General features: G+C 40.5%; 1 protein-coding gene across 2 annotated transcripts in view; it reads right to left on the reverse strand.

The window, feature by feature from the left end:
- Window positions 1-17736: 17736 nt before the first annotated feature.
- GATA6 (GATA binding protein 6) overlaps window positions 17737-27903 on the reverse strand; it is a gene marked incomplete at both ends in the record, with an annotated part of 28346 nt that continues 18179 nt past the window's right edge. Inside the window, 2 exons of one of the 2 annotated variants that reach the window (XM_081078350.1) lie at window positions 17737-19351; window positions 19507-19638. In XM_081078350.1, coding sequence (XP_080934476.1) covers window positions 19298-19351; window positions 19507-19638 — 186 coding nt within the window. Of the gene's footprint in view, window positions 19352-19467; window positions 19639-27903 lie in introns of those variants that run through there. The other variant, XM_081078351.1, reaches the window with a different exon arrangement.

A 27903-nucleotide genomic window follows, 5' to 3' on the forward strand; every position in this document is an offset into this window, starting at 1 on the left:
GGTATCCGATGGACACGTGTCCCATTTGGGAGACCACCTCAGGGATACTGTGGATGCCTGATCATGGCATTGTACACCAGAAGCTAAACATTAATGAATGCCAACTATAATTTTATATATATAATGTGATGGCTCAGTGTGAGGTCGGAGGGATAGTGGATGGGGGGAGGGGGGTTCACAGTGTGAGGGATATAAATGATGAACATCTAAGTATTACCTTGTCTTGTACACCTGAAACTAATAAATTAAATTAAAATAAAATAAAAATAAAAACAAAGCAATATACTGAATGAGAATTTTTTTCCACATAAAAAAAAATATAGCAATCACATTAGGATGGTAGTGTTAAAGGTTTTTTTTAACTTTTTTAAAACTTTTTTTTTTATTTTTATTGGGGAATATTGGGAGTGTGTTTTTCCAGGACCCATCAGCTCCAAGTCCAGTCGCTGTTTTCAGTCTAGTTGTGGGGGGTGCTGCCCACCATCCCAGGCAGGAATTAAACCAGCAACACTTGTTGTTAAGAGCCCGTGCTCTAACCCACTGAGTCATCTGGCCACCCCCTCAAACTTTTTTAGCATTTGTTTAATATCCATCTTTTTGGTTTAAAAAGGCTTAAATGCTATGTTGGTCTCATTAATGGAGACATCCTTCCAGTATCAATCCAAGTATCTCAGAAGGGAAGAGGGTGGGAGGAGGTGGAGTGATTCTCGTTACACCACCTATAACCTATACTGCTTTAGCAAGGTCGAGGGGTGCTAATTAGTAATTTCCCACATTTGCTAATGAATAAGCCACCTCTGGGAAAACTGCTCACAGGTTACTTGGGGGCTCCTCCTACCCACGTGAGTTTTTGGCTTGAAATCGAAGCTGTGAAAGCCCTAGATGTTAAACAGCCACTTGGACCATTTGCCTCAAATTCTGATAGCCCGTCTTGTCAGTAACGCCTGGCTTCCCTGAGGCCAATTTCCTCGCTGTTCACTGTTCAAATGAGATCTGAATTTGGCATCCCTAAGCCAAGCCTAACCATCTCATTCAGCCTTGTTTTTCTCGGTATTTTGTTTCTTAAAACTTGGCACCATGGATAAAATGAAGAAAGGGCTATTTAGGTGCTCAGCCACAACAGCAGAGCCAATTTTTTTTATGTCATTTTAAAGAATCACTTTTGTTATATTGTTTTCCACCCTGATCCTAAATCTCCTGTGAAAGTGCTAACTCTCACAAATACAAACACATGCAGAGTTAATGTCCTCCCTCAAAGGCTAACAAGTAAAGCATCAGCTATTTTGCAGACCTGGTTAGTACTTAAGCAGCACAAGTGAGACCCCAGGGCTTATAAGGCCAGAAACCTTGAGGTACATGGGGAAGAGTCCTGAGAACCATAGCCCACGTCACCTATCTCACCCACCAGCCTGAAGCTGAGGCAAGTCACTTCACTTCCCGAATTTCTGTTTCTTCATTATCCAGAGGATGAGTAAGTAACACGCAGCCTCGTTAATACTGTCATTCACCCACTCATTTACCAGACACTGTCACAGAATCAAAAATGAGATACAGGAATAAAACATTTTAAAAGCTTTATACACATGTTAGTAACATTATTTTAAAAACCAAGCAAAACACGGAAGAGGGTATGTTTCCGGGATGCTAACTGTCCTCAGGAGCTGACATCGAGGGCACAGCATGGGAACTGGCCTGGAATGTCTGTAATCCTAGGGAGATCCAGGGCTGCCCCGTGGTAGCAGAGCCCTTTAAAGAGCCACCACAGGTCACAAGCATCTATTAAAGAACAAAAGGGAAACTAGCCCAAAAACCAGAGAGAAGCAAAAGCTAGCACCCGGAACTTCTAAGCAGGAAGGAGCCCACAGCCAGAACCGCCAGGTTCTCATTACCCATTATCAGAGCCTGCAAGAGCAAAGCAGGTCCCACCCCCTCCCACCAACTCCAAGCTCACTGTCAGTGGTGTGGGCCCCCGAGCCACCCACACGTCAACACCCTGGGTTTCCCTTGGATGCTCTCCCACTGGTGTTGCCAGATGATGAGATCATGGCACTTGACAAAACCCTCTCTTTCAAAAGCACCTTTTATCCAAATGGATAAAAAAGGAATTGAACAGACTTTATCTTACTGGCTGTGCCATCTTTGGCAAAGGCCACAGCTCACATACTCAATTATTGCTGTTATTTTTAATATATATTTTTAGAGCAGTTTTAGGTTCACAGCAAAATTGAGTGAAAAGTACAGAAAGTTCCCATGTACCTCCTATGCTACACACACACACACACAGACACACACACACACAGCCTCCCCCACTATGGCCATTCTCACCACAGTGGTATGTTTGTTGCAATCAATGAACCACCTCATCACCCAGAGTTTACACTGGAATTCACTCTTGGGGTTGTATGATGTATTTCATCTTCAAGGGAGAAAACAGGCAAGAGGGATTCAGAAATTCACAAACCAATCCCTAAGCAAGGACTCCACTCTCCACAACATGAATGTCCCTCTCCTTCATCTTTAGTGCCAGCCTTTTCTTCTTCAATCGTCAAGCCAGGGAACACTTGATGTGTATTAACATGTGGGACAAGTTTTCTTTTTCTTAAGTCATTTATACCAGTGCTTCTCAAATTTTCACGTGACTACGCATCCCTGTGAGTCTGGTTAACTCTATATTTTGCTGGAATAGGTCTGGTGTGGGGTCTGATCTTTTCCAACAAACCCCAAGGGGACACCAATGCTGTTGGACTTCAGAACATATTTGAGGAAAAAAGCTCTGGCTTCAAGGTGTGGGAGCAGGGGTGGGAGCTTTCAAGTTAAGTGGATTTGGGTTCCAATCACAGCTTTGCCACTTACTGGCTGCCCAGCCAATGATTGGATCTGTAAAGCGGGCTGCTCCAACCTACCTTGCAGGATTCAGTGAGATCATAAATGCAAAGTTCATTTCAGAGTTGCCACTCAAGGAGATGAGCAGCAACTGTTATTATTCCTTACATTGCTATTCTTCTTGTTGTTATACAGGTCACAGCATTGTTTTCATAAAAGTGAAAAATCTTCAAATTTCTTTCGGTTGTGAAAACAGGTGTACCAATGGAGGCTTTTCGTAAAAGCAAAGTGGCGTATCATGAACTTTTGGAAAGAGGGATACTCTTTGCTTTATACCATTTCAGTTGATGAAAGATTTCATAGGAACATTCTACTTGTGTTAAGTTAGTGCAAACATAATTGTTAGTTTTTGCATTGTTGAAATTTGCCGTTTGATATTGGAATACATTCTTAAATACACGTGGTTATGTTACATATCATTTTAATGCACATTTCAAAACTTTATGGTTTTTTGCTAATGAGTTATTATTGCTTGCTGTTTATTTTATATTTGTTTTAGACTATGGAAATGATGTTAGACAAAAAGCAAATTTGAGCGATTTTCTTATTCGAGTTCAAAATGGGTCGTAAATTAGCAGAGACAACAGCAACATCAACAACACATTTGGCCCAGGAACTACTAGTGAACGTACAGTGCAGTGGTGGTTCAAGAGGTTTTGCAAAGGAGAGTCTTGAGGATGAGGAGCACAGTGGCTGGCCTTTGGAAGTTGACAATGAACAATTGAGAGCAATCACTGAAGCTGATCCTCTTACAACTACACAAGAGGTTGCCAGAGAACTCAACCTCAACCATTCTACAGTCGTTCGGCATTTGAAGCAAGAAAAAGTGAAAAAGCTCGATGAGTGGGTGTCTCATGAGCTGACCGCAAATCAAAAAATCATCGTTTTGAAGTGTTGTCTTCTCTTATTCTACGTAGCAACAACAAAAAACTATTTCTCAATCAGATTGTGACGTACAACGAAAAGTGGATTTTATATGACAACCAGCTCAGTGGTTGGACTGGAAGAAGCTCCCAAGCTCTTCCCAAAGCCAAACTTGCACCAAAAAAAAAGGTCATGGTCACTGTTCGGTGGTCTGCTGCCGTTCTGATCCACTGCAGCTTTCTGAATCCTGGCGAAACCATTACATCTGAGAAGTGTGCTCAGCAAATCAGTCAGATGCACTGAAAACTGCAACGCCTGCAGCCGGCACTGGTCAACAGAAAGGGCCCAATTATTCATGACAACGCCTGACAGCATGTCGCACAACCAACGCTTCAAAAGTTGAACGATTGGGCTACGAAGTTTTGCCTCACCTGCCATATTCACCTGACCTCTTGCCAACCCACTACCACCTCTTCAAGCATCTCAAAAACTTTTTGCAGGGAAAACGGTTCCACAAGCAGGGGGATGCAAAAATGCTTTCCAAGAGTTCGTTGAATCCGGAGCACCGATTTTAATGCTACAGGAATAAACAAACTTATTTTTCATTGACAGCAATGTGTTGATTGTAATGGTTCCTGTTTTTATTAATAAAGATGTGATTGAGCCTAGTTATAATGATTTAAAATTCACGGTCTGAAACCACAATTACTTTTGCACCAACCTAATATTATTAGATAGCAAGGGAAACCTGTGTCTGATTTTGATCAGTTTGTCCTTTACCCATCTCTGTAGACAAAAGCCATACTCTTTCGCAAATTTTAAATACAACCAAAATTTTTTCTTCCACTCTAGTTTTTAAAACAAAAAAAAATCAAGAAACAGTGTTCTCTCTTTGTCCTTGATCTTCTCTTTTAAGACTCTGATCTATATTTCAGCCTTTCCCACTTGGCCTCAGATATATTCATTTGAATTATATAATGCTAGATTCGGACAGAACTTTAAAAGGTCTCAGTTGAACTCCCTCATTTTTATAGGAAAACTAAGGCCCAGAAAGATTAGGTGCTTTGCCCACCCTCTTCCTTTTCTGGGAACCAGAAGTTGGGTTTAATTGGTTACACAAGGAGGCCACTAGACTGAGGCCACTCTAATGACGTAGTGGCCTACATAAACCAAAAGTCTGTAAATGCCTCAACGTTAAGAAATTAAAACCTAAGGACACCAATCACAGTCAGCCAACGAGGCTTTCCCAAATAAGGCAACCACTTAAGCTATAGACAATTAAATCATTTTCCTTGCTTTGCTTCTGCGTCTTCTCTATAAAAGTCTTGCCCCTGCCTCCTGTCAGTGGAGCACAGCTAACCACTTCAGGTTTGGTGCTTCCTGATTCAAATCAATTTTTGTGCAAATTAACTCTCGAGAATCTTAATATGCCCCAGTTTATTTTTTAACATATCACTTTCTTTAAATCAGCTTTGTGTATAATAAAACACAACTCTCATGCACAGGGGACAGTGAGGGAGAGGCAGAGTGAAACACAACAGCACGCTTCAACATCATGTGCAAATATAAAGAAATCCTCTAGATTCATGGTTCCTACTAGGGGGGTTTCACAGGCCAGGAAAAAGAAATTGTAATTGGAGGTGTTATCAACTTTTTATTTGTCAAGAAAGAACTGTTTTCTGTAGTTACTATTCACCGTCACCATCATCCCATAAATGAAATAAATATTTTATACTAAAAAAATCAAATGAACATAGTCTCAGAATAAAGAGCATTCTTATAACTTTAAGTTTGTGAAAAACTCAATTATATCTCCTTATTTTTCTCATTGTACTGCAAACCAGCAGTCAGAAGTGAACACTGATTTTTAATCTACGTTGAGTCACAAATATCTTTGAGAATCTGATGAAAGCCATCCATCTTTCCCTAGAAAAAATGCACATACCTACATACATACAAAATTTCACAAATAAATCCAGACGTTTGCAGGCCCCAGGTCAAGGTCACCTGAACTTAGCTGACAATTTAGCTTCCACCTGACTCACTAGTGACTTCATCTTCTGGTCATCATTAGTGGCTCTGGAGTCCTCTATAAGCTGTAGGAGATTCAGGACAAGGTCTCACAATCAGACAGTGAGGCTCTTAGGATTAGACGTCTGTAAAGTGGCATGAATTTTCACGAGAGGAATAAGAAAGAGTTTTTCAATCCTTTGGCCTGGGCCCTGCCCATGAATGATACTGCCAAATCCAAAAAGATCCCGAAAAAGCCCCCAACCCAGTTTATCAGGGTCCAGGACGAAAAAGCTTCAGTTGGTGGTGTGACGTCATGGGAATTCTGGGAAATAGACTGGGAAGAGAAAGGGCCATTCTGAAACAAGGCCAAGGAATACAGATTTAGGTTTGTCTGGGTCTCACATCCAGATGATTCTCAAAGCCCTGTGGAGGAGGCAGCAAAAGGTGGGCGAGCTGACAGTTGGTCCAGGTTCAGCCCAGTGGGCAATAATGTAGGAATGGGGTGGAGGGCACCTAAAAATCCTAGAAATAGTGTCTAGGAACATTCAGAAAATGATGGATTGGCAGGTACACAGATACCATGATGTATGTGGGAGACACGATCATTATGCCTGCTTTGGATTGATGAACAATGTAGTAAGACGCTTCTTGACCTTCAGTGGCAGGTATATACTCTGTAGTACTCAGAATGGCTTCTCCGCAGTGTCTGTCTTAAGATGATCAAACCTGCCTGCACCATCCATCCATTCAGCTCGTGTTCCTAACGTCGTCCATATAGAACGTATGAAATAAGTCTATAATATGCCTCTGGAAAAGGCCCGACGAGGAAGAAGAGATCTTCGTTGCAAGCTTCAGTGCCTGTGTATTAAAGAAAGAAAATCCTACTTACAACCTACCCTCCCAGCCCCCTCCCTGAAAAGCCTGAAAGTATACGGTACCTTATCTGTGCTGCACAGGGAGGCATTTGCTGCTTGCTTAAGTCTGTAAGGATTCTTGGCTCTAATATCTGCAGAATTTAGGAAGAATTAGTAGCTAAATAGATGTTATTCAACAGAAATAGGTCTCCCTATGTGGATTATCAACCTTTTTTTTGAAGACAAAAGTTGGGGGAAAAGTGGCTGCTGGGATGAGAGAGACACTAATGAGAAAGCTTTGGGGAAGTAGGGAATCCTTTAAATAATTGAAACCAATTCTTATCTGGAGAATGCTAAAAGAGGTGATAATTTGACATATTTAAATGTAAATTTACGGTGGATTCAGACATTTGGCTGTGGTTTAAGTAACCACAGATAACTGAAACTGCCCCTCAACCCCACAAGGCGTTCAAAGATACTAGTAATCCCGATTTCTTTTCGTTATTTTGTGTGGGGTTTTTTTCTTTTTCTGGTAATGCCGTGTTTCTTAAGTTGGGTGGTGGGTATCTGGATATTTGCACTATTATTATTCATTAAGCTATATATGCGATATATATGCTCTTTTGCTTAATAGACTTCATTAAAATAAAAATATTTCATTTAAAATTCTCTATTCCCATTGCCTACTCCACCTGAAGTTAACAGAATCAGCCAATGACGAGGTCAGATTTGCGAGTATATCTTTTCTTGCCTCTGTGTTTTTAGATCTCTCCCTCTGTACTTCTTTCCTTTGTTGGGCTTCCTGTTTCCTGACCCTGCTGGAATGTGAGCACAAACCCTTCAAAAAGAGAATGTGTGAACAGGACTAAGTCTCAGCCTTGTGTGTTCAGGAGTGAGGCTGGACCACAGGCTTGCCTTTCCACTTTGGAAAAGAAGAACCAGGAGCCCCAAACCATTGGCCTTAGTTCAAATCAGCCCTGTCAGAAACAGCTTTGTTTCCTCCATGCGAAAGTGGAGTTGAGACAAGTAGCTGTGTTGACCTGGCTGGTTTGTAGTAACCAACCCAAGAAGACATGAGTCAAAGGGCACGTGTGACACCAAGTTTCAACTGCAGCTATTTAGGGAGTGTCAATTAAAGTCACATTTAGAATGTAGCAAAGTGACACCCCCCCCAGCCAAAATTAAAGAAAAGAATAATTCAGAACCTATCTTCTTTGAAGAGCAGAACAGTTGAAAGAAATTGGTTAATGGTAATTAACAGCAATTTAGGGCTTGAATGAAACCAGGTGGAGAGGGAGTGAGAACCTCCTTGTCCCACACAAATGATGCTGCAAGAAGAGTGGTCAGAGCATCATGTTCATCCTTGCGGGGGGGGGGGGGGGGGGGGCAGCGCCAGGGCCTCAGCTGTCTTCTGCAGCTGGAAAAGAGCTTTTCTCCAGCAACCCATAGAGGTCTATTTTTAGCTGGTTATTTAGAACATTATTTCCTATCATTTCTATCACTGAAGGTTTTCTAAGTCTTCTGACATAAAGTTGTATTTTAATTTTTTTTTCAATATACAAGCCTTTTGAGGCCCTGGAGAGATAGTGACAGGGATTAATATCCAGGATTAACTAATTCAAGGACATTGACTCCAGCCCTGGGATGTCCATTTCCACTCTGGCTCCTCCCAAAATTGTTCTCAACTAAAGGTTCTATTTTTAATTACTTTCATTGATAAGGTACTTGAGAAAAAAACAATATTTCCTGTAATGATTCATCACTTCTTCCTAGACTGGAAGAACTGCCCATTCCTAGAGTACGGAGAGTCTGTTTTAAAGAAACATGGCCTAACCCTCCCGTTTCATATGTGACAAGCTCAGATGACCACACCCTCATGTGTTGTTTTGTTTTGTTTTGTTTTTTAAAATAGACAGATTCTTTGATATCTCTGAAAGTGAGCCTCTTGCCTCAAACCTAGTAGTGGCTCTGCAGGGCTCCAAGACTTCCTAAACAATCCAAGGGAGAAAAAGGAACTAATTTTTATTTCAGGTTCACTCTATGTCAAGCATTGTGCTTAGTAGTTCATACAGCTTTTCATTTAATTTCACAACAACCTTGTGAGATAGCCATTACCCCCATTTTACAGATGAGTAAGCTGAGGCTCAGGCAAGTTAAATAGTATGATGAAGTTAGCACAGCTGGTAAGTGAGAAGGCCAAGACTTAAGTCAAGATCTCTCTTATTCCAATGCTTTGGTTCTTTTCAATATACTCTAGTTCCTAAACTTTGAGAAAGTGAATGCAGAGGGGGCACCTATCTATCATCACCCAGGAGCTTCTGCTATGAACATGTCTTTATGTATGAGACATACTTTTTTAAAATATTTTTTAATCCAAAAAATACCTATTGAGCACTCACTAGATGAATGACATCATCACATCACAGTGATTAAAAAGTCATCACTTTTCTGGTCAATAAACTTTTCTGGTCATTAAATTCTTAATGCTGAAAGACATGGAGCCATTTCCAAAAAAGTGAAGCAATCACAAGCTGTAAATTCCTAACAAGTCTCTGCAAATCATGCACCAAAACAAGAGGAGCGGAGAAACTCAACATTAAAATGTAAGAAGGGAACTCAAATGGCATCAAGTCTGAATGTCACCCTTTCTACACAAGTAAGCTGAGGCCAAGAAGAGCCCAGTGACTTGTCCAGGGTCACACATCTAGACCATGGTGAACCAAGCCCAGAGCCAAGCAGAAGGGAGCAGGCAGCTCCCGCACTTCAGGATGGCACCTTCTACAAAACTCCCTCCACCCCCACCACCACCATCACCATCACCGTAAGAACCTTCAGAGAGTCACCAAGAAATAGCCAACACAGATTACTGATCCTGAGTGCATTCCAACAGATGGCTAAGGCTCTCTCTAAGCTGTATCACCACAATGTCCTTTAACCTTAGACTGAAGGCCAGTTCCTAAAGATCCACAGCCAAACTTATGCAATGTGATGGTTCATTTTATGTGTCAAATAGGCTAGGCTATGGCACTCAATTGTTTGGTCAGATACCAGCCTAGGTGTTGCTTCAAAGGTATTCTTTCAGATGTGACTAATATTTAAGCAGTAAACTAAAGCAGATTTCCCTCCATAACCTGGATAAGCTTCATCCAATCAGTGGAAGGCCTTAAGAGCAAAAACTGAGGTTTCCCAAAGAAAAACTCCTCCTCGCGAATGCAACATGGAAATCCTGCTGAGTTGCTAGACTACTACCCTGCAGAATTCAGACTTCAGACTCCAACGTCAAATCTTAACCTGAGGTACCAGCTTGCTGGCTGGCCCTGTGGATTTCAGACTTGCAGCCCCCATAATCATCATGTGAGCCAATTCCTTAAAATAAATATCCCTCTGTAGATAGATAGATAGATAGATAGATAGATAGATAGATAGATAGATAGATAGATAGATGATAGACAGACAGATAGATACGATATAGATAGATGATATATATAGATATAGATATGTAAAGAAGTACACACACATATACATATACATATATAGGTACATATACATATTCATATACACATACATGGTTTTGTTTCTCTGGAGATCTCTAATAGATGGGGAATGAATAATGAAGTTCTAGGCTACACATGAAAAGTAGAAAGCAGCTAAACCAATGAATGTCTACATCATGAAGGCACCGTGCTAGCACCTTGCCCAGGCTTACAAACGCTGCTCTATCCATCACAAAGCTGAAGTTGAGTAAGGCTTCCGGGCTGATGACAGGGCTGTGAGGTGGTAATATTGCTCTCCATTTTGAACACTGAACACTGCAACTTGGAGAGGTTAAGCTACTTGGTCAAGCCACAGAAGTGGTGTGTGGAGTAAGATTCAAACCCACATTTGCATGACTCCAAAGTCCACAGTTTTTCCACTTCCTCACACCCCTGATTTATCTATAACATCATAAAAGTCAAAAGAGGAGGTCTCAGGAAAAATGGAAAAAAAAAATGTCAAATGCTTCAAAAAGATCAAGGAAAGGTTAAACTGGGAGCGGCTCCCTCCACTGCCTTGATCCAAGATACAACCACCAACCAAAGGCTTACTGTGATCAGTTCCAAAATAAAAGAATGTCTCACCCATTTGTAAAGGAGAGGAGGCACCTTCAGGAATTGCTCCTGGAAGGACCCAGCTGGAAATCCCACCACTAAATCTAATGGTATCAAAGAGTCAGAAATATTTGTTGTAGACTCAAGTCATCAACAAAATAGTTAAATAGAAAAATAGAATAAACAAAGGAAGTCCTGGTGAAAGTACAAAGAATAATAAGACTGTAAGAAAGAGTACATGGGATGATAAGAGTTACAGAAACATTAAATATTGTATAATCTATACCAGTGTGTTCCACACAGACCAATCGATATTTGGCATGGCTTTATAACTGATAGGTGATACCCAATAGGTGCTCCCAGTGATTTCCCATGAGCAAGATGTCTTTGTTATTAAAATAAAAGATGCTCTGCATTAAGTATAGTGGATTTATAAAGTTCATTCAACTGGAGTCACTGCTGTCCCAGCCAGCCCAGCTACTGGTCATTGCCCAGTTGATTGGAGCCAGAGATCTCCTCTCTGCCAGATTCAACAAGAGGGGAGCTTGAAGGATGCAGTCTCTTATTTACAAGCTGTAAAGCCTGCAAAAACTTTGCAGGGTCTATCTGTCCATTTGGTGATAACTGATCTCCAGAGGCTCAGAAAGGAAAGCTGTTTGGGTTAGCAAGTGTAGGTGTTTGTCCTGATTTCCTGCTCTCATAATGCTTTCATTTATTCCAGCAAATGTAGCCTGATGATTCACTGGAGACTAATGGTCATTTGTGCTACTCCCTGGCGGTAACACAGATCTGGTGTTTGGGGACATACGCAATCTTAGAAAAACTGTATTGGCGCAAGTCTCGGGAGCTTGTTAATTCCTAAGTTAATTAATGAAGCAATACCCAGAGTAGTAAGACGATACCAGCCTCTTCCAAAGGCCAAGCTTTTGCTCACAATCTTTGGTTCTTGAGTTTCATACAGTGACCTCTCAGCCTAGCCCAGAGCCAAGGCCATTGAGCCAGGAGTCTGGAAACCTAGGTTCCATACTGACCAGCAGAACTTAAGCTCTTGAAACTCAGTTTCCTCAGCTGCACTTCAGCAAAGTCCTTTCCATCTCTAAAGTTATATGAATTCATGATTTAAGTGAATAAGTGCATTAGGAGGTATGTATACTATTTCCTTATTCAGACAACACCAAGAGCAGGGTCTTCCACCAACATCCAAGCCACAGCAGTGCAAATACAAACTGCATATTCTCCCAGAACATGCAAGAGAATTGACTGAAAAAAGAAATACGAAAAGGCAGAATGATTCTGGGAAACAAACTTAATATACTCAGCATACATAATGACCAATTAGAAGAGATACACAAACATCAAAAAGTGTGAAATACCTAGGAATAAACTCAACTGGAAACGTGCACAAGATCTACATGAAGGAAAGTTTAAAATGCTAATGAGGGATAAAAAAATATTTAAGCAAATCAAAAGACATACTTCATGTTGGACAGGAAAACTTAACAAGTAAAGATATTAATTCTCCCTAAGTTAATTTAAAATGGTAATAGTATTCCAATAAAAATGCCAACAGGATTTTTAAAAAACTGAATGAGCTGATTCTAAAGTCTGTATGGAAAAATAAATAAATGAAAATAATGATCAAATTCTTATGCTTTTAAAGATGAATGAGAAGCAGCTAACCCTCTAAATATAGACTGCAAAGTATAATAGCCAAAGCAATATGGTATCAAAGCATAAATAAACAGACCATTGGTACAGAATAGAAAAATCCAGAAATAGATCCAAATATATATAAACATGTCTATTAAATATACATCCACATATGAATTTATACAAGAATACATATACACATGAGAATCTACATATTTTTTTAATTCCCATTTGAATCAGTGGGAGGTTAATGGATTATTGAGGAAATGATGCTGGGACCATTAGGTTGCCATTTGGAAAAAAGTAAGGTTGAATATATATGCTACATGTTACAACAACCAGAAACATAAATTCCAGATGGAAACAAAACGTAAACCTTAAAAGCAAAATCATAAACATACTAGAAGAAAACATGGGACTTTTAAAAAAGAAAAGATGGTCACGATTTTTTTAAAAGTATAAACAAAGTTAAATGAAAAACCAGGAATAAATATCTTTCAAGTATATTTTAGACAAAAGGCTAATTTCCTTCATATGCAAAGAACTTCTCAAATCAATGAAACTAGTAAGCCAATTGAAAAAAATAGGTAAAGAATATGAACAGAATTGAGCAGAGTTCACATATATGGAACTACATATGGCTCTTAACTTTCAGAAAAGATGTTCAACCTCATTCACAATAAGATAAACGCAAAACAAAACTCAGAGATGCAAAAATGACACAGATCAGAGTATTTGATAACAGACTAAGGGAAAACAGTCACTCTTGTACATTGCCTGGGGGTGTGCACATTGGACCAACCTCTGTGACAGCAATTTGGCAATATATACCAAAATTAAAAGTAGATACTCCTTGACTCAGTAACGCCACTACTAGAAACTCATCCCATAGGTATATTTGTGTATGAGTAAAATGACCCAGACATGGTATAATAATTGCTTAAATAGCAAAAGATTGAAAACAAATATTCTTCAACCGGGCTCCAATTAAATAATGAACTACCCAAATATACTAAGTGAAAAAAGCAAAATGCAAAGCAATGTGTATAGCACGCTACAACATGTGCTTACAAATTTGAAGATATATACTTGTATATGCTTATGTATGCATCTATAGTCAATGCATAAAATCACTACAAGAAATAAGAAGTTAAATCTGGGAGAAGAACTGTGAGTGGTAAGCAGGGGTGACAAGGGCAATTGTTTTCCACTATATTCCAATTTACAACTTTTGAATTGTGTACGATTCAAAAAAATTTAATTAATGCGAAAGCCAAAATACACAGACCAGCAGAGGACCTGTAGAATCAGATTCTCCGGGGAAGGAATCAGGGGCTCTGCAATTTTGTAATAACAAGCACTGTGTGTGATATAGTGCACCTAGAAGTTTGAGAATCCCTGACAGAGAGCATCATTAGTAAGGCACAATTATCAAAATAATAATAGCAACAATGATGTAAGCAGGACTAAACACTTATTTAAAAAGATAAAGCCTAAGTCACCACTGCCAAAATATTGCACAAGTGTTCCTGAAAACAATTCTTTGGCATGACCAAGCCTAGAAAGATTTTACACAACGAAGTATTCCTTGTTCTCACCTTCTGGTGTTCAGTTTTAGCCACTCCTAATAATTCCTCCAGCTTTTCATACTTTGCAAAATGCTTTACCCTAATCTTTTGAGCTAGATAAGAGCATAACAAGCCTTACTTGAAGTTACATGGAAAGGGGAAAAATGAATTACTCAAAGACAGCACAACACCTCCAAACTACTTTCCACCTAACAACTTCGCTAACTTAACGTATTCTTAAGAAAACTATAACTAGAAAAAGCATATACGTTTATAAGGTTTCCTCAATCTAGGAATGCCTGTGTTGCAAATCACAGTTGTATATTTCTGAGATGCTAGGGGAGAGAGAAAGGACATAGCCTCACGTCTCCGAGAGTTCTGACTTCCCTCCTCTGTGTTCGTCAATTTCTTCCCCTTTAAATCAAGATGAAAAGCCAATATGGTGGAGTGGTTAAGAGCCTGTGCTCTGGAACCAGACTGCCACTGTGTAACCTTGGGCAAGTTACTTAACTTTTCTGTGCCTCTCTGTAGACACATCTGTAAAATGGGACAGCACTACTTCATTCTTTTGGTATGAGGATTATATGTATCAATATATGTGTAACACTTTGTATGGAAACTGGCACATAGTAACTAATAATATTTGCTATTATTACTTCAGACCCATCTTGGAGTGTTAAAGGAATAAAATTCACCAAAATAAGGGTAAAAGCCAGGACAGGGGTGGAGAGACAGGGAGGAAAACTCTGTAATGGCTAAGGAGAAGACACAGAAGGCAAACAACAATGAAAAGTTGGTTGTTTCCAAGACATAAAAACCCAACTACAAGATATCGAAGCAATGGGCCAAGCAAAGCAAAGCTGTTTTTTCCTTGTTCTGCGGACTGCTCAGCTGCCAGACGTTTCCATTTTCCGGTCTGGGTCCGTATCACTGCAAGTTTTCTATCTGGGGGTTCGGCATTAGGGGATGACAGCACCTCTTATTAAGCCCCTGTGTTCATCAACATGACCAGGACTCTCACCTTCTGTGGCCTCGGGCAACAGGAGGACTTAGCCTCCATAGATCAAAACCTGAGGAGGTGAGGGAACCAGAAAAAAGCTAAAAGGAGATTTCAATCTCACCAGCTTCCCTAGTCATGGAGCGCCCTGTGGAGGCCGAACCACAGACCCACCATTGCCTCCTTACCTAAATCTGCACATGGGACTGTGGAACAGACCTTTAGACAATACTGCCCGATTTCTCCATTTTATGGTCGCTGCGGAGACTGAGGTCCAGAGAGAGGAAACGACTTGCCCAAAACCTAAGGGATGTCTAGATGATTCTCTTACCACAGGGGACCACTGATGACTGAAATATAAGCCCTTCTATTAATTAATCATCTTTACTTGCTATATTTTAGCCATTTTTAGAATGTCCATTCTTTTAAAAAGCCACAAAGCTAAATAAGTATCTCTTTAACTAAAATAGTGACATCAGCTGTGGAACGATCACTTCCCTGTGACAGCTACTGAGCAGGAAGAACAGTGAGAACCAACTGTCCTGCTCGTTCTCCAGGGCAGATTGGGGAGATGCCACAGAAGCCTTGGTGGGAGCGGGGCCACTCACTCTGATGTGAGTCTCGGAGGTTCAACGTGCACCTGCAGCACCCTAACTCTCCTTTAGAAGCCATTTGGAACTATCAACCATAATTTATTTATCCAAAGTTCCTATGAACTTACTTGGGCTTTCAGCCTGCTAAGATCTCACAGTTGAAACCATTGAAGACACCGTGTCATTCCAGTCCTCTGCGGGTCCCACAGGTTAGCACCTGGCCTCTGAACCTTGTCCCCTCACCTCCAGAGACCACAGCAGAGGGGCCTGCTTTCGTTGCAGCCACACACTCCATCTTGAGACTTCTCAAGTGGCCAGAGCCGAATTTTTACCCACAGACCGTTTTCAGAGATTTGGCCTAGCAAATTAGTTAATGTCTTTTCTCATTTAAAATAATCCAACTCATATCTGACTGCCCATGAGAGCTTCCAAACAGAAGATAACTAGTGTTGCCAAACCTACTTGCTATTTCAACCCAGAAACAAAACACATTTTAATTAGCTAGAGACGCTTTCTTCCGAATATTTGGTCCCTGTTCCCCCTTCCAAACGTACCCCCCCCAACACTCCCATACACACCTAGTATTTCCTTTTCAGAGTCACAGGGATCCAAAGACCCCATGGACAACGCGGGGACATAGAACTTAATGCACCGAAGCCACCACACTGCCCCAAATCGAAAGCAGCCTGGAATCTGGCATAGCCACCAAAGACTTGCTGAGTTGCCCTCCCAGCAGCCAATTTATCTATGATCTAAAATTACATCAAATTTCCAAGGACTGGGGAAAACATTTCCCATGAGCAAGAAGTTAATTTATTTGCAGGGGGAAATGAATGGCTCCCTTTGCTTTCCTGACCCTCCCATAGGCACCAGGAAACAACACGAAGTGACCCTGAAGAGAAACCCCAGACAGAGCTTTTGGTTATGTAAGATGGCCTAAAATCAGCCATGGGTGACAGAGGACATAAATCCTGCATCCCACAGTAATAGGTCTAAGGACTCTTTAAGCAGAGGTGTACCATCTATGTAAATGCACTCCCTATTATGACTCGTTTATTATGTCATACTTTGAAGGAGGGGTAGAGATTGTGTTTGGAACAAATTATCAAACTTCTGCTTTATACAATCACAGGTGAGAGTTACCATTGAAAAAGCCCAGATTAGTGGAGTTCATTGTATTAGGACAGGCTACAAGAAGCCCCTTCTGTCTCCTTCTGCCTCTTGTAATTTATTTCATGAAAGCTAGAACTCTTTCCCTTTTGTGTTCTAAAGAAAAAAGAGGAGCTTTATTTAGCAACCTAATGGCATCTTAGGATTATAAGTAGCAACGTTTGTGACCATCCCCAGAAGAAAAAAAAAATATATATATATGTATATACACATACATACACACACACACACACACACACACACACACTCTCTCTCTCCAATCATTTGGAAGCCCCAATAAGAAAAATTCATTTTCCAATCAAAGCTTATTAACTCTAACAACTGCCAACCCTCCAGAAAGCACTCAAAGTAATGAGAACCATAAGAGGAGAGAGGGGGAAAAATGAGGGAATAATAATTTTCTTCTGCTGTCAAACCAGCCCTGTTCTGTAAAACAATCAGCTGAACTCAGACTAGTATCTCTCAAGCATCCTCCCCATCTATCTCGGCCACCCCCAGGACTGGGGGGCAGGATCCCTCGTTTCACTCTCCCCAGCCTTGTTGAAGAAATACAGGTGAGCCAAGAGACATCACACTCTCAGACTACAAACTTCTGATTCCCTACAGGAAGTAATACATTCCAAACACCCATGTGGTAAGAGCTCCTTCAAAGTCAACACTCAATGCTTACTAAGTGCCAGGCCCTGCGTTAGGCTCTTCACATGGACTCTGATTTAATCCTGTTATGTTACTGGCCTCATTTTACAAGTGAGAAAAATGAACTGGATAACTTGCCCAAGGTCACAGAGCTGGTGCATGCAGAGAAGGAATTTGAAGCCTAATGGTCTGACTCCAGATGCAGCACTCTTACCCATTGTTCTAGCCTACCATTTGGTTTCAGGGTGCATGTGGGCTTCAGTGACTTCCCGACATGGACATACACCCCAGCCCAGAGTCTGACTTCCAACATCACCCCACCACAAAAGAACACTTCCCGTCTCTTGAAAGATTCAGACTGGACCCCATAGAATGGCTGTAATCAGTACATGAAAAGAAGTCAAAAACACCCCACACGTCAGAAGCCAGAATAAAATGCCACCATATTGTGTAGTGGAACAGCCTCCTGATTTCCTGAAATCCACCAAACAATGAAAAACAGAGACTGTTCAGATTACATCTTCTGGTGAGTATAAGGACCTTCAACCTCAGATGAGCTTTGAGACTTAGTGACACTTGTAAAAGGGGAGAACTAAAAAGGAAACAGTTTCTGGGTCATACAGCATATTTCATTCCGAGAGAAAGAAACTCTGAACTTTTAAAATGTTTTTTTAAGGATTGATCCTAAACAAAATGCTTATAATTTAGATAATGTCATAATACTGGATCCCTTTCACTTATAAAAATTGTCCCCAACGCAAACTGAAAGTAATAATTCCATGTGCCAACTTCAAATAAACCAAGGTATAAAACAGCTCCAAAAGTACAATTCATTGAAAGGAAGGCCGTAGGGCAATTTGCAAATGTCACATGCACTTGTTTATATGAACATCTATAGCCACATACAGTAACAAAATGAAACTAAAAGGGAAGGAATTCACTGTACAGAAGACAAAACAATACCCTTTTTATTTTTAAAACTCTGGTGAAATAGGTTTCCATATGACATCCCATTTTTTAAAAAGTTAATGTAAACCAACCTGCCTGTGGGTTAGTCACACTATAGAGATTCCATCATAGTGTGTACAGATGCCTAGAGTATTTACAAATGTTGTCTGTTAGGTAGTAAAGTTTTGTTGCAATTTTTCCAGCACATATTCCACAGTAAAATAAAGGGAGGATACTGGTGTTCTTGTATAAAAATTCTTAACAAATGGATAAAGGCAATTTTCCTGAGAGAAGATTTGTTCTTGAAATATTTTTAACAATCGGAAATAGAGAAATGGGATGTAGTTGTAAAAGAAGCATAAGAATGTCTAAGTTAACATTTTTCTTTTAAATTATTTAAGTACCATTAAGTTAAAATGTTTACATTCATTATAAAAAATGTTGTTAAATCTTATGCAAATGATTTAACACTGATTGCTGCAACGCAAATTGCACTTTTTAAAAAAATTATTGTATACATGGAAGAAAAATATCTTGTTTGCTACCCTGTTTACAAATTTCGACTGACTTTTCAGATCAGTCACACAACATGAACTTTGAGAAACTTCAGTCACAGTGTACGTTACAGTTATAATGCAGTCTTGCAAACTGAGTAATATTTTTGACAAGAGACCTCATGAACCGACTCAGCCTCCAGAGGTGTGTACCAAATGGCCTCAAATGGTCTTCTCCGTGAACGCATGTGAAATTTGGGTGTGGAAAAGGTACGAAGAAATTCTGGAATAACCAAAACCGATCAGAAGAAGCACATGATTTGGGGCAATACACATAAAACCTTTTTTAAAAATCTCTCTCAATGTCCCTTAGCAGGCAAGGCCCCAGTCCTAGTCCCAGTTTCTGGAAGTGGCACAGTGGACACTGAATCCCCTGGCAGACCCAGAGGCAGGCTGGCTGGCAGTGGCCAGAGAGGGGGTGACGTGCTGTGGGCTACACTGGCCCTTCCCCAGATGTGCTCCATCTTCTCCCTGGCTCTTCATTGACAGGGACTGGGTGGTAAGGCAGAGCAAGCCTCTTGGGAAATGCATCTCTTTCAAAACAAAGGCACGGAAATCACGCGTCAGAGGAATGTTCCGTCAGCATACTCGCCCGGTTTGGACGGAATCACCGCAGGTCCCAAGGGCCCTCCCTCTCCCAACAGCGGGCTCAGGCCAGGGCGAGCGCGCACCAGGAATCCTGTCTCACCGAGGACGATGTGACTTCGGCCGGCGAGGCCAGGCTGACGCCTATGTACAGCCCATCTTGACCTGAGTACTTGAGCTCACTGTTGTCGGGGTTAGTGCTTTCTCCCGCGCCAGACATCACCGGGGCACCAGCCTGGCAGAAGAGGTGGGCAGAGAGGAGAAAAAGAAGGGGAGAGAGTTATCAATAAATTTGTCCAGTGGTCTACTCTTTCTAGGTAAACACGTGGGGACAAATGAGGTGGACAGTGCCATTGACCTCACTCTAGAGACTTAAGCTCTCAGAAACATTCCCATTATCTTCAGGACTCACGGAAGTAACCAACCGGCAAGAGGCACAGCTGGACAACAGCAGACAAGGAATTGGAGGAAGGCTATTTGTAAAAAGTGCCAAACCCTAAGATCTCTGACAGTGAAACAAGCCACACCACATAGGTATACAGGCCCTAATGATGCCCACAGAATCTAATCATTTCCAAAGAGAAAGCGCAGCGCACTGTACACACACACACACACACACACACACACACACACACACACACACACACGGCTTAGCAGTTATGTCAACGTCTTAAAAGGAAAGCTACACAGTTCAGCAAGGCCTGATAAATGAAATTTTTGAGCACTGACTTCATGGAAAATTAACCCATGCATACACAGGTTTTAATATCTACCTCATTTACCTTAATTCTTTCCAAGAAGAACAGGCTATGTTTGAAGCAGATCACATTATAAATAAAAAACATCCTCTATCTGTCATGATCATGGCAATTATTTCTTGAAGCCAAAGGTCACCTTTCTCTTGTTTCACTCATTCCCTCCATCCAAATGAGAAAGACCAAATAGAAAGCATTATTTAATTTAGTAGAATCAAATCAAAACAACCAAGATCATGTTTAGACTATGGTTTGAGAAAACAGTTGCATTTGACTTTTTAAGAAAAAAATCTAGTCATAATTACATACTTTTTAATCATGCCCCTTTCCTTCTAAAAGCTCAGAAGCCTGTTGTTTCCTTCGTGCTTTCAGGGTCCCATCCCATAAATTACTGCATATTTGTTTTTTGACACCGGTAGAACATTTTGTACTTTCCAATGCATTCCTTTTTTACATACACAATCCCATTAAATCCTTAAAACATGTGTCGGGCTGAATTGATGCTATATTCACTTCAGAGACACACACGGCACCAGACACAGGCCGAATTGAATGAAAGGTATACCGAATTCCCTCGGCTCCACTCAAGGGCCTAGAAGTAAATGTGGCCTTATTCTTCCCTGGATAAAACCTCGTTTTTTCTCTCATCTTCACAAAAACCTCATAGGGCTGGGAGGTGGGACTTCCAGAGGTCTGACCATGTGACTTCCTACCATGTTTCCCCGAAAATAAGACCTAGCCGGACAATCAGCTCTAATGCATCTTTTGGACAAAAATTAATATAAGACCCAGTATTATATTATATTATATTAGACCTGGTATTATATTATATTATTATTATATTACATTATTACATTAAAGACCCGATCTTATATTATAGTAAAATAAGACCGGGTCTTATATTAATTTTTGCTCCAAAAGAAGCATTAGAGCTGATTGTCCGGCTAGGTTTTATTTTCGGGGAAACATGGTACCTGCCCATCCCAACTTCCTCCCAACTGTACAGATTAAATCCAGCCCCTCTGCATGCAGCGAACCCTTCATTTCTTAGCAAAAACAAGGATTTGTAAAAATCCAGCAACAACAATACCCCCAAACTTCTTTTTATTTTTTATTTTGTTACTTTTTTTAACTTGTATTTATTTTAAGTGTGTTTTTCCAGGACCCATCAGCTCCAAGTCAAGCAGTTTTTCAATCTAGTTGTGGAGGGCACAGCTCACAGTAGCCCATGTGGGGAATCAAACTGGCACCCTTATAGTTAAGAGCACTGTGCTCTAACCGACTGAGCTAACCAGCTGGCCCCCAAACTTCTTTTTAAATAACACAAACTTAAAGATTTAAACCAAGGGATTTGGGTCCATAAAAAAGCAAATTTAAAAGTCATTGAGATGTCTAAAATTTTAAATAGAACCTTGTGAAAATTTTGAAATAGCTGAAATAATTCTGTCAAACACACTGAAGTGATGGATTTTGTTACACTTGTAAATATGGTATTAACTTTACCCCTTCCGTCCAGAACCTCCACTATGAGCAAAGCCAACGTGGATCCAGATTTAAACCCCAAGGAAATACACAAAAGGGTGATATTAAATTACCAAAGGACTCTTCATTAGCTATCATACAACTCATAGAAAGAGTGAGTTCCTTACAAATGATGTATGTCACACCCAACTTTGTATTGAGCTATTTATTCCCCAAAAAAGAGCACATCTGCATTTATCTAACTAAACCTGACTTTCAGCACAGCAAGTGCTATTCTCTGAAATGAAGAGGGTGCCTGGATTGGCCCAGGAAGCAGCCCACCTCAAATGGCCAAAAGTGCAGAGATAGCAGAGCGCTCTGGCGTCACCACAAGCCAGCAACAAGGCACATTAGCAAGGTATCCATGAGAGCCGGGCTCTGGAACTCTGAGCCCCAAAGAGATAGTTGCTCCCTGGACAAGCTCCCAGGCGACATGAGAAGCCAGGACACATATACACTCAAAAGTAAGACTGCTCAACTGCCTGTCATGAATGATAAATGCGTGGCTGAGACAGAGAGATGGGGCAAGAGGTCAAAAAAGGAATCAGAGAGGGAAAAGGATTCCTGGGAAACATCCAAGGGCAGCTTGCATGGTGGAGATAATCGTGGGCTATAAGTACCACCCTGGTTCTGCCACTTACTGAGTATGCTCACCTCAGTAACTGGCCCTTGTCTTACCTACCTCAAGAACGGTTGTGACAATTAAATGAGATAGTTGTAGAAGCATCAGCCTGAGGCCTTGCCACATTAAACATTTCCATAAAGGTAAGCTATTGTTATCAGGTGAGGAAAGGGTGTTTAGAATGGGAGGCATGCAGGACATGGGGAGGCCTGTTCACAAGAAAAGCCAGCTAACACAGAAAGGTTACGCAAAGGAGTCAAAAGAGACAGTGTGGGAGAGGTAAACGAGAAAGCCTGACCCAGAACTTTCTGTGTCTGTTTCCTCACTAGAAAATGGAAATAAAAAGAGGCACCTATATCATAAGGGTGTTGCAAGAATTAAATTAGTTAATATATATAAAGCCTTTATAACAATGTCTAACAATAGTAAAGACTACATACGAATACACTACCGTACTATTAGTATTTTATTATTGTCGTTAAAGGAGTGTAGACCTAATCAAATCTCCCAATTCCATCCTTCACCAGGTGAGTTACTGCTATCACTGGGTGGGAACAGCAATGGGAACTCATCCATAACTAGGTGAAAACCACCTCAATGATGACCTTATTCTAATTGTTACTGACAACTGTTAGCAAAAAAAATGGTTCTTCCGCAGCCCTTTAAAAGGCTCACTGCCCCTTTTTCAAATAAGCCACTTAAAGAAATCTGAATAACTTGAATATTATTCTTACACCTGAGCAGCAATCCCAAAATTACAGTTGAAATACCCATTGTCTTTGTCCAGACAACAATATTAAACTGTATGGCAGGCTGAGAGTCCTACTATCAAATAGCAGGCAAACCCCAAATTACATGAGTGATGAGCTCTTAAAAAAAAAAAATACCAGCTCATTTGAAATCAAAAGCAACATCTGAGTCTCTCATAAAAAAATGGAGCAAGTACTTATGCCTAAAACTTGAGAACCTTACTTGTAAATGGGGATACACTATTTAAACATGAAATACTATAATGTAAAAAAAACTTTTATGTATGTCAATTGTACCAATACACAATAAATTAAGATTTTTATGTAACGGTGAATAATGAGATCATACTGATGAGATCTCATGAACTGGTAACCCCAGTACTCTCATCCACGGCTGGTGGGGCTTTATTCAGGTACATGCCTTAGGAGGCAGGTACAAGAATTTTATACTCTACTTAGCTCTATGATTTCACTTCTGGAAATGTATTATAAGGAAAGAATTCAAAGGAAGGGAAAGGCCCCACATGGGAAGACCTCCATTGCAGGTTTACTTATAATAGTGGAAACCATGGAAATAATCTAATGTCTAATAATATGGGGATGATTTGGAAAAGCAAGGTACATCCGCTTAATGAACTATTATGCAATTATTAAAAATAATAAGCTCATGTAGCAAAATGGAAAATATCCTGTAATGCAACATTAAGTGAAAAACAGCAGGATATAAATTCTAAGTATGTCATAATTACAACTTGCTTATGCACACACAAACACAGGAGTATTTCAAGGGTGCTCAAGAGGGCATGGGGGACCACCTGAGAGGGCCCAACCTATTAGCCACCTATGCCTTTCTCTGCACAGTTTCATTAAATGGTATAGTCTAACTTTAGGGGAAGAGTAAAACACACCAGCGCCAGAAACATGGGCACAAGCACTTTACAGATGAGCCAGCCTGGACAAAGTAGCATGAAAAATAGGGAGGCACCAGAGAGAAAAGAAGATCAGAAGGGGCCTCCTACAGCCTTAAACTCACCTCCAGCCACCAGGCATAGGCTGGAACCTGGCCAGCCATGCCCATGTGAAACATGGTTCCACATCAGTTAAACAGCAAACACACTACATGGGTTCACCAGTGTAACTTGAGCTCTTGAAACTGGTATTCTAACTGTAGAAGTCTAGAATTGGCACAACTCCGTAAGAAACCAGGTTCATTATTCACTTAAGTGCCTTTCCTCATTAGTGATATTCAAGAGCTATCTATTGAGAATCAGTACAATTTGGGGAGAAAACCAGAGAAAACTTATGACGACCCTGGACCCAGTACACACACACATACAAAAACACAAGTATAAATTTCAATTGGTTCATGTCTTCCCACATCTAGTTAAACCCTTGAAAGGACTTTAGTTCAGATCGCAGACATCTCACCAAAGCAAAAGCAGGCACTTCACTAACCTAAACCAACCTAGTCCATCAATTGTTTCTGAACAACAGTAGAGAAGAGCGCTTGGGAATGCCCGCAACTGAACCATCCTTCCTCCTTTCCGAGGGCAGCTCAGGCAGGCGGAGGTCTTCCCTTTCTCTGATCAAAGTGCAATATGAGGGTGGAGCAGAAATCTGTTCTGTGTTTCCATTCACAGCTTATCTGCCCTCCACCCTCCCACAGACAACTGAAAATGGAAGCACTTCCTGTTGAAAAAAAATGTGTTATCAGCACCAGACCCAGCCTGGGCTTAGTACTGAACGCAGGCCAGTGTAGGTGGGAGACCACTGACTAGCGACCCGGCAGCACAGCAGCTGGGCTGGAAAACTCCCTCCTAAAGGAATAAATGACTTCAGGGACAACTTGGCTACTGCAGACCAGGACATGGAAAATATCTACTAGCCTGTGAAGTAGGCACGGTTCATCTTTAGGTCACTGGATTTTTTTTTCCTGTGAGAATATGCCTTTGTTCATTTTCAGACATATGTCTGAAAATTCAAGGATTTCTGATTTGATAAACTCAATGTAGTGAATGCCCAGCAAGTGTCTCAATCAGTTGGCTCACCAGCTTAGTTCTTTCTTCTCCTTTACTCCACATATCCCATAATAGGCAGACCCAGACAACCTCCAGCGGGGATGCCCACCTAGGCAACTCTGGAAAGGTAACATATCTGAGCAAAGGAAACCCTTAAAGGACACAGCCAGTCCAGAAGAATAACAGGTTCTCTGGCTTGTGAATTATAAACACACATTTCATTTTTGAGGAAGAAAACCAAAAAAGAAAGTCGACTGGGATGTACTCAGTCCTCCATGCTATAATCTCTCTTAATGCAGGCTTGATCTGAAAAAACAAAACACTGCACCCCAGGCAGGTTGAGGATGAGTGTGTGATCATTTCCAGAGCGTAAGACTTTGATGATGATCGTACTGCCGTCTTAGCTCAAATTCAGACTGTCGGCTTTCATGGCCTCTGATCTGTCCTTCCTACACATCTAAGAAAGTTTGTGGTTACGGCTTTTTCTTGTGTGAGGGGAAGCCAGCAGTCCGTCACTGCCAAAGCTCTCTTCTCTGCTTTTGTAACCTCTTAGGTTAGATTCTCGCAGTGCTTTACAGCTGCCTTCCTCAAAAGTAAAACTATACATAAGTTCCAACAAAAGAGAAACACTTTCAGATAAATCTAAATTTCCACCCCAAAACAACACTCGTTTCAGTTTGGATGGAGGTAATAGGACCTGACATAAAAGTGATTCAGTAATAATTTAGGAGGCCATACAAGGAAGGTACACAAACACACAAAGGTTCTGTCTCTACCCAGACATGTGAGAATCGTCAATCACAACGAAACCCTCTAATTCTCCCATAACAGCTCAAACAAAGCAAGAGGATACGAGCACCTTTTCTCACAAGAAGGGAGAGTCATGGTCACCTCAGCTGATGACCTAACTCAGTTTTTAGCAGAATAGTTATTTTTTTTTTTTTTGTCATTTAACAAACAAATTCCTTACTGGAGAGCTCGCTGGCTGCCCCCTTGACCCCTCCTGCCCCTTCTGGGTTTGAGTAAACTAGGTTATATTCATACCCCAGGATGCTGCCTTTTCAAAGAGAAAACTATTCTACACACAACCTACTCTGGTCAGAACAGCAAATTGTTTTACACATTTATATACGCTCAGACAGCAAGCATGTTGTGGTAAAGACAGGCATGACCCAAAGTTTATAAGTATTCTGGGATTGTCAGTAAAATACTGATGTACAAATATAAACTGGGGGGTGGGGAGTGCAGGTTTATTCAACAACTCGAAGTCACAGCTTACTGAAGAAAAAGTTTTTCTTTTGAAATTAATCAAAATGAAAGACTATTCCAGTCTTCAAACTAAGTGGTAAAGGATCCTGAGGCAAGATTTAAAACCTGGAGAATTACGATCTGGCTTTTCAAGAGATTGGACGAGCATGTGAATCTCACCATCTCCATTAGAGAAAGCATACCATGGTCCAAGGACCAAACAGCATTTACAAGAAAGTACTACGTATCATAAGGAATGAAAAATTGCTGCTATCAGATAAATACAATTAGTATTTTTTTTAAAAAATGGTTACTTTGTTAATACAATAGTTCTACATCTCTAAATTTCCCCCATTAGAAAAGTAAGGATTTATTTCTAATGTCTTGGAATTGAAAAAAATGCCATGGAAATAAAGCACATCACTATTAACTCCCAAGATTAAATTTAAATAGTGCTATTCTTCTTAAGCTTCAAAGAGGTCTGCAGGCATCTCCCACTTATGCTATGCCATACTCCTAAGGGCCAGATGGTAGGAATTACTTTTCCCCTTTAGTAGGAGGAAAACAGGCTTTACAAAACCTTGGCAGCTTACTATAGTCACACACAGAGCAGCAGCTAAGCGCCTGGCTGCCTGAATCTGTTTCCTTCCAGCTGCTAATCTGTGAACCGAACCCCCAGAATAAACTTCAGACCATATCCAGGCTACCCCATCAATCAAGCAACTAAACTTAATGAGAGCTTTAAATTAAAAGTATTTGTGCTTAATAAGATAGAAATGATACTGGAGTGTGTGCCCCAGCTCTGGTGAAAGAAACCACGGATGCGAAGAACTACCAAAAGGGGCGACACACCACGTAAATCAGCATTTAAACATAATCAGATATTGACTTGGAACTGTTTACTCATAAGACTCCAACAGGACATCCAAATCAATACTTGTTTATTTGCTCAAATCTTACTTAAAATCTGGGGTCAATAAAATAATCTCTTTGTGCTCAGTCTCACAAATTCTGAGTGTTGGGCTGGTGTGGTAAGTAGCAGAATTATGAATTATCATATACGCCAACACCTGTCTTTGGAGATGCTTTTTTAAACTATTAAAATTTCAGAGAAAATTAACAGGTAGGTCTAAACATGAACAGAGCTAACCGAGTATATTTAATTCATATCCATTAGTTCTTCATATTCTAGTAACTCTTTTGGCAGACACCCATGAAATGCATAATAAATTACTTTTGTTCCAGTAAAGGAATTCATTTTCTTCGAAGATTAATTTAGCAATAACATTTCAGAGCATTCTAAGCCAGATTTCTTAAATTTAGCCATGTTTTCCCGTAACATTATTTCAAGTTTTGTGACAATTTTGTATATTCTTAGACGCAGGGGGAAAAAACTGCAAAGAATCTGTAATCTACAAAGAAAAGTTGTGTTCTGACATGAAGCCTTCTAACCTGAGGCTATATGAAAAGATGAGTGACATTCTTCCCACGCTTATTTTTTACCTAGTATTCTGGTTTTCAGATTGTGATAATGAGTCACTTATTAAATAAACCACACTCCTGTGACAAATTGGGTGGACATATATG

Source organism: Rhinolophus hipposideros (genome assembly GCF_964194185.1).
Source record: "Rhinolophus hipposideros genome assembly, chromosome: 17".
Classification (NCBI taxonomy): domain Eukaryota; kingdom Metazoa; phylum Chordata; class Mammalia; order Chiroptera; family Rhinolophidae; genus Rhinolophus; species Rhinolophus hipposideros.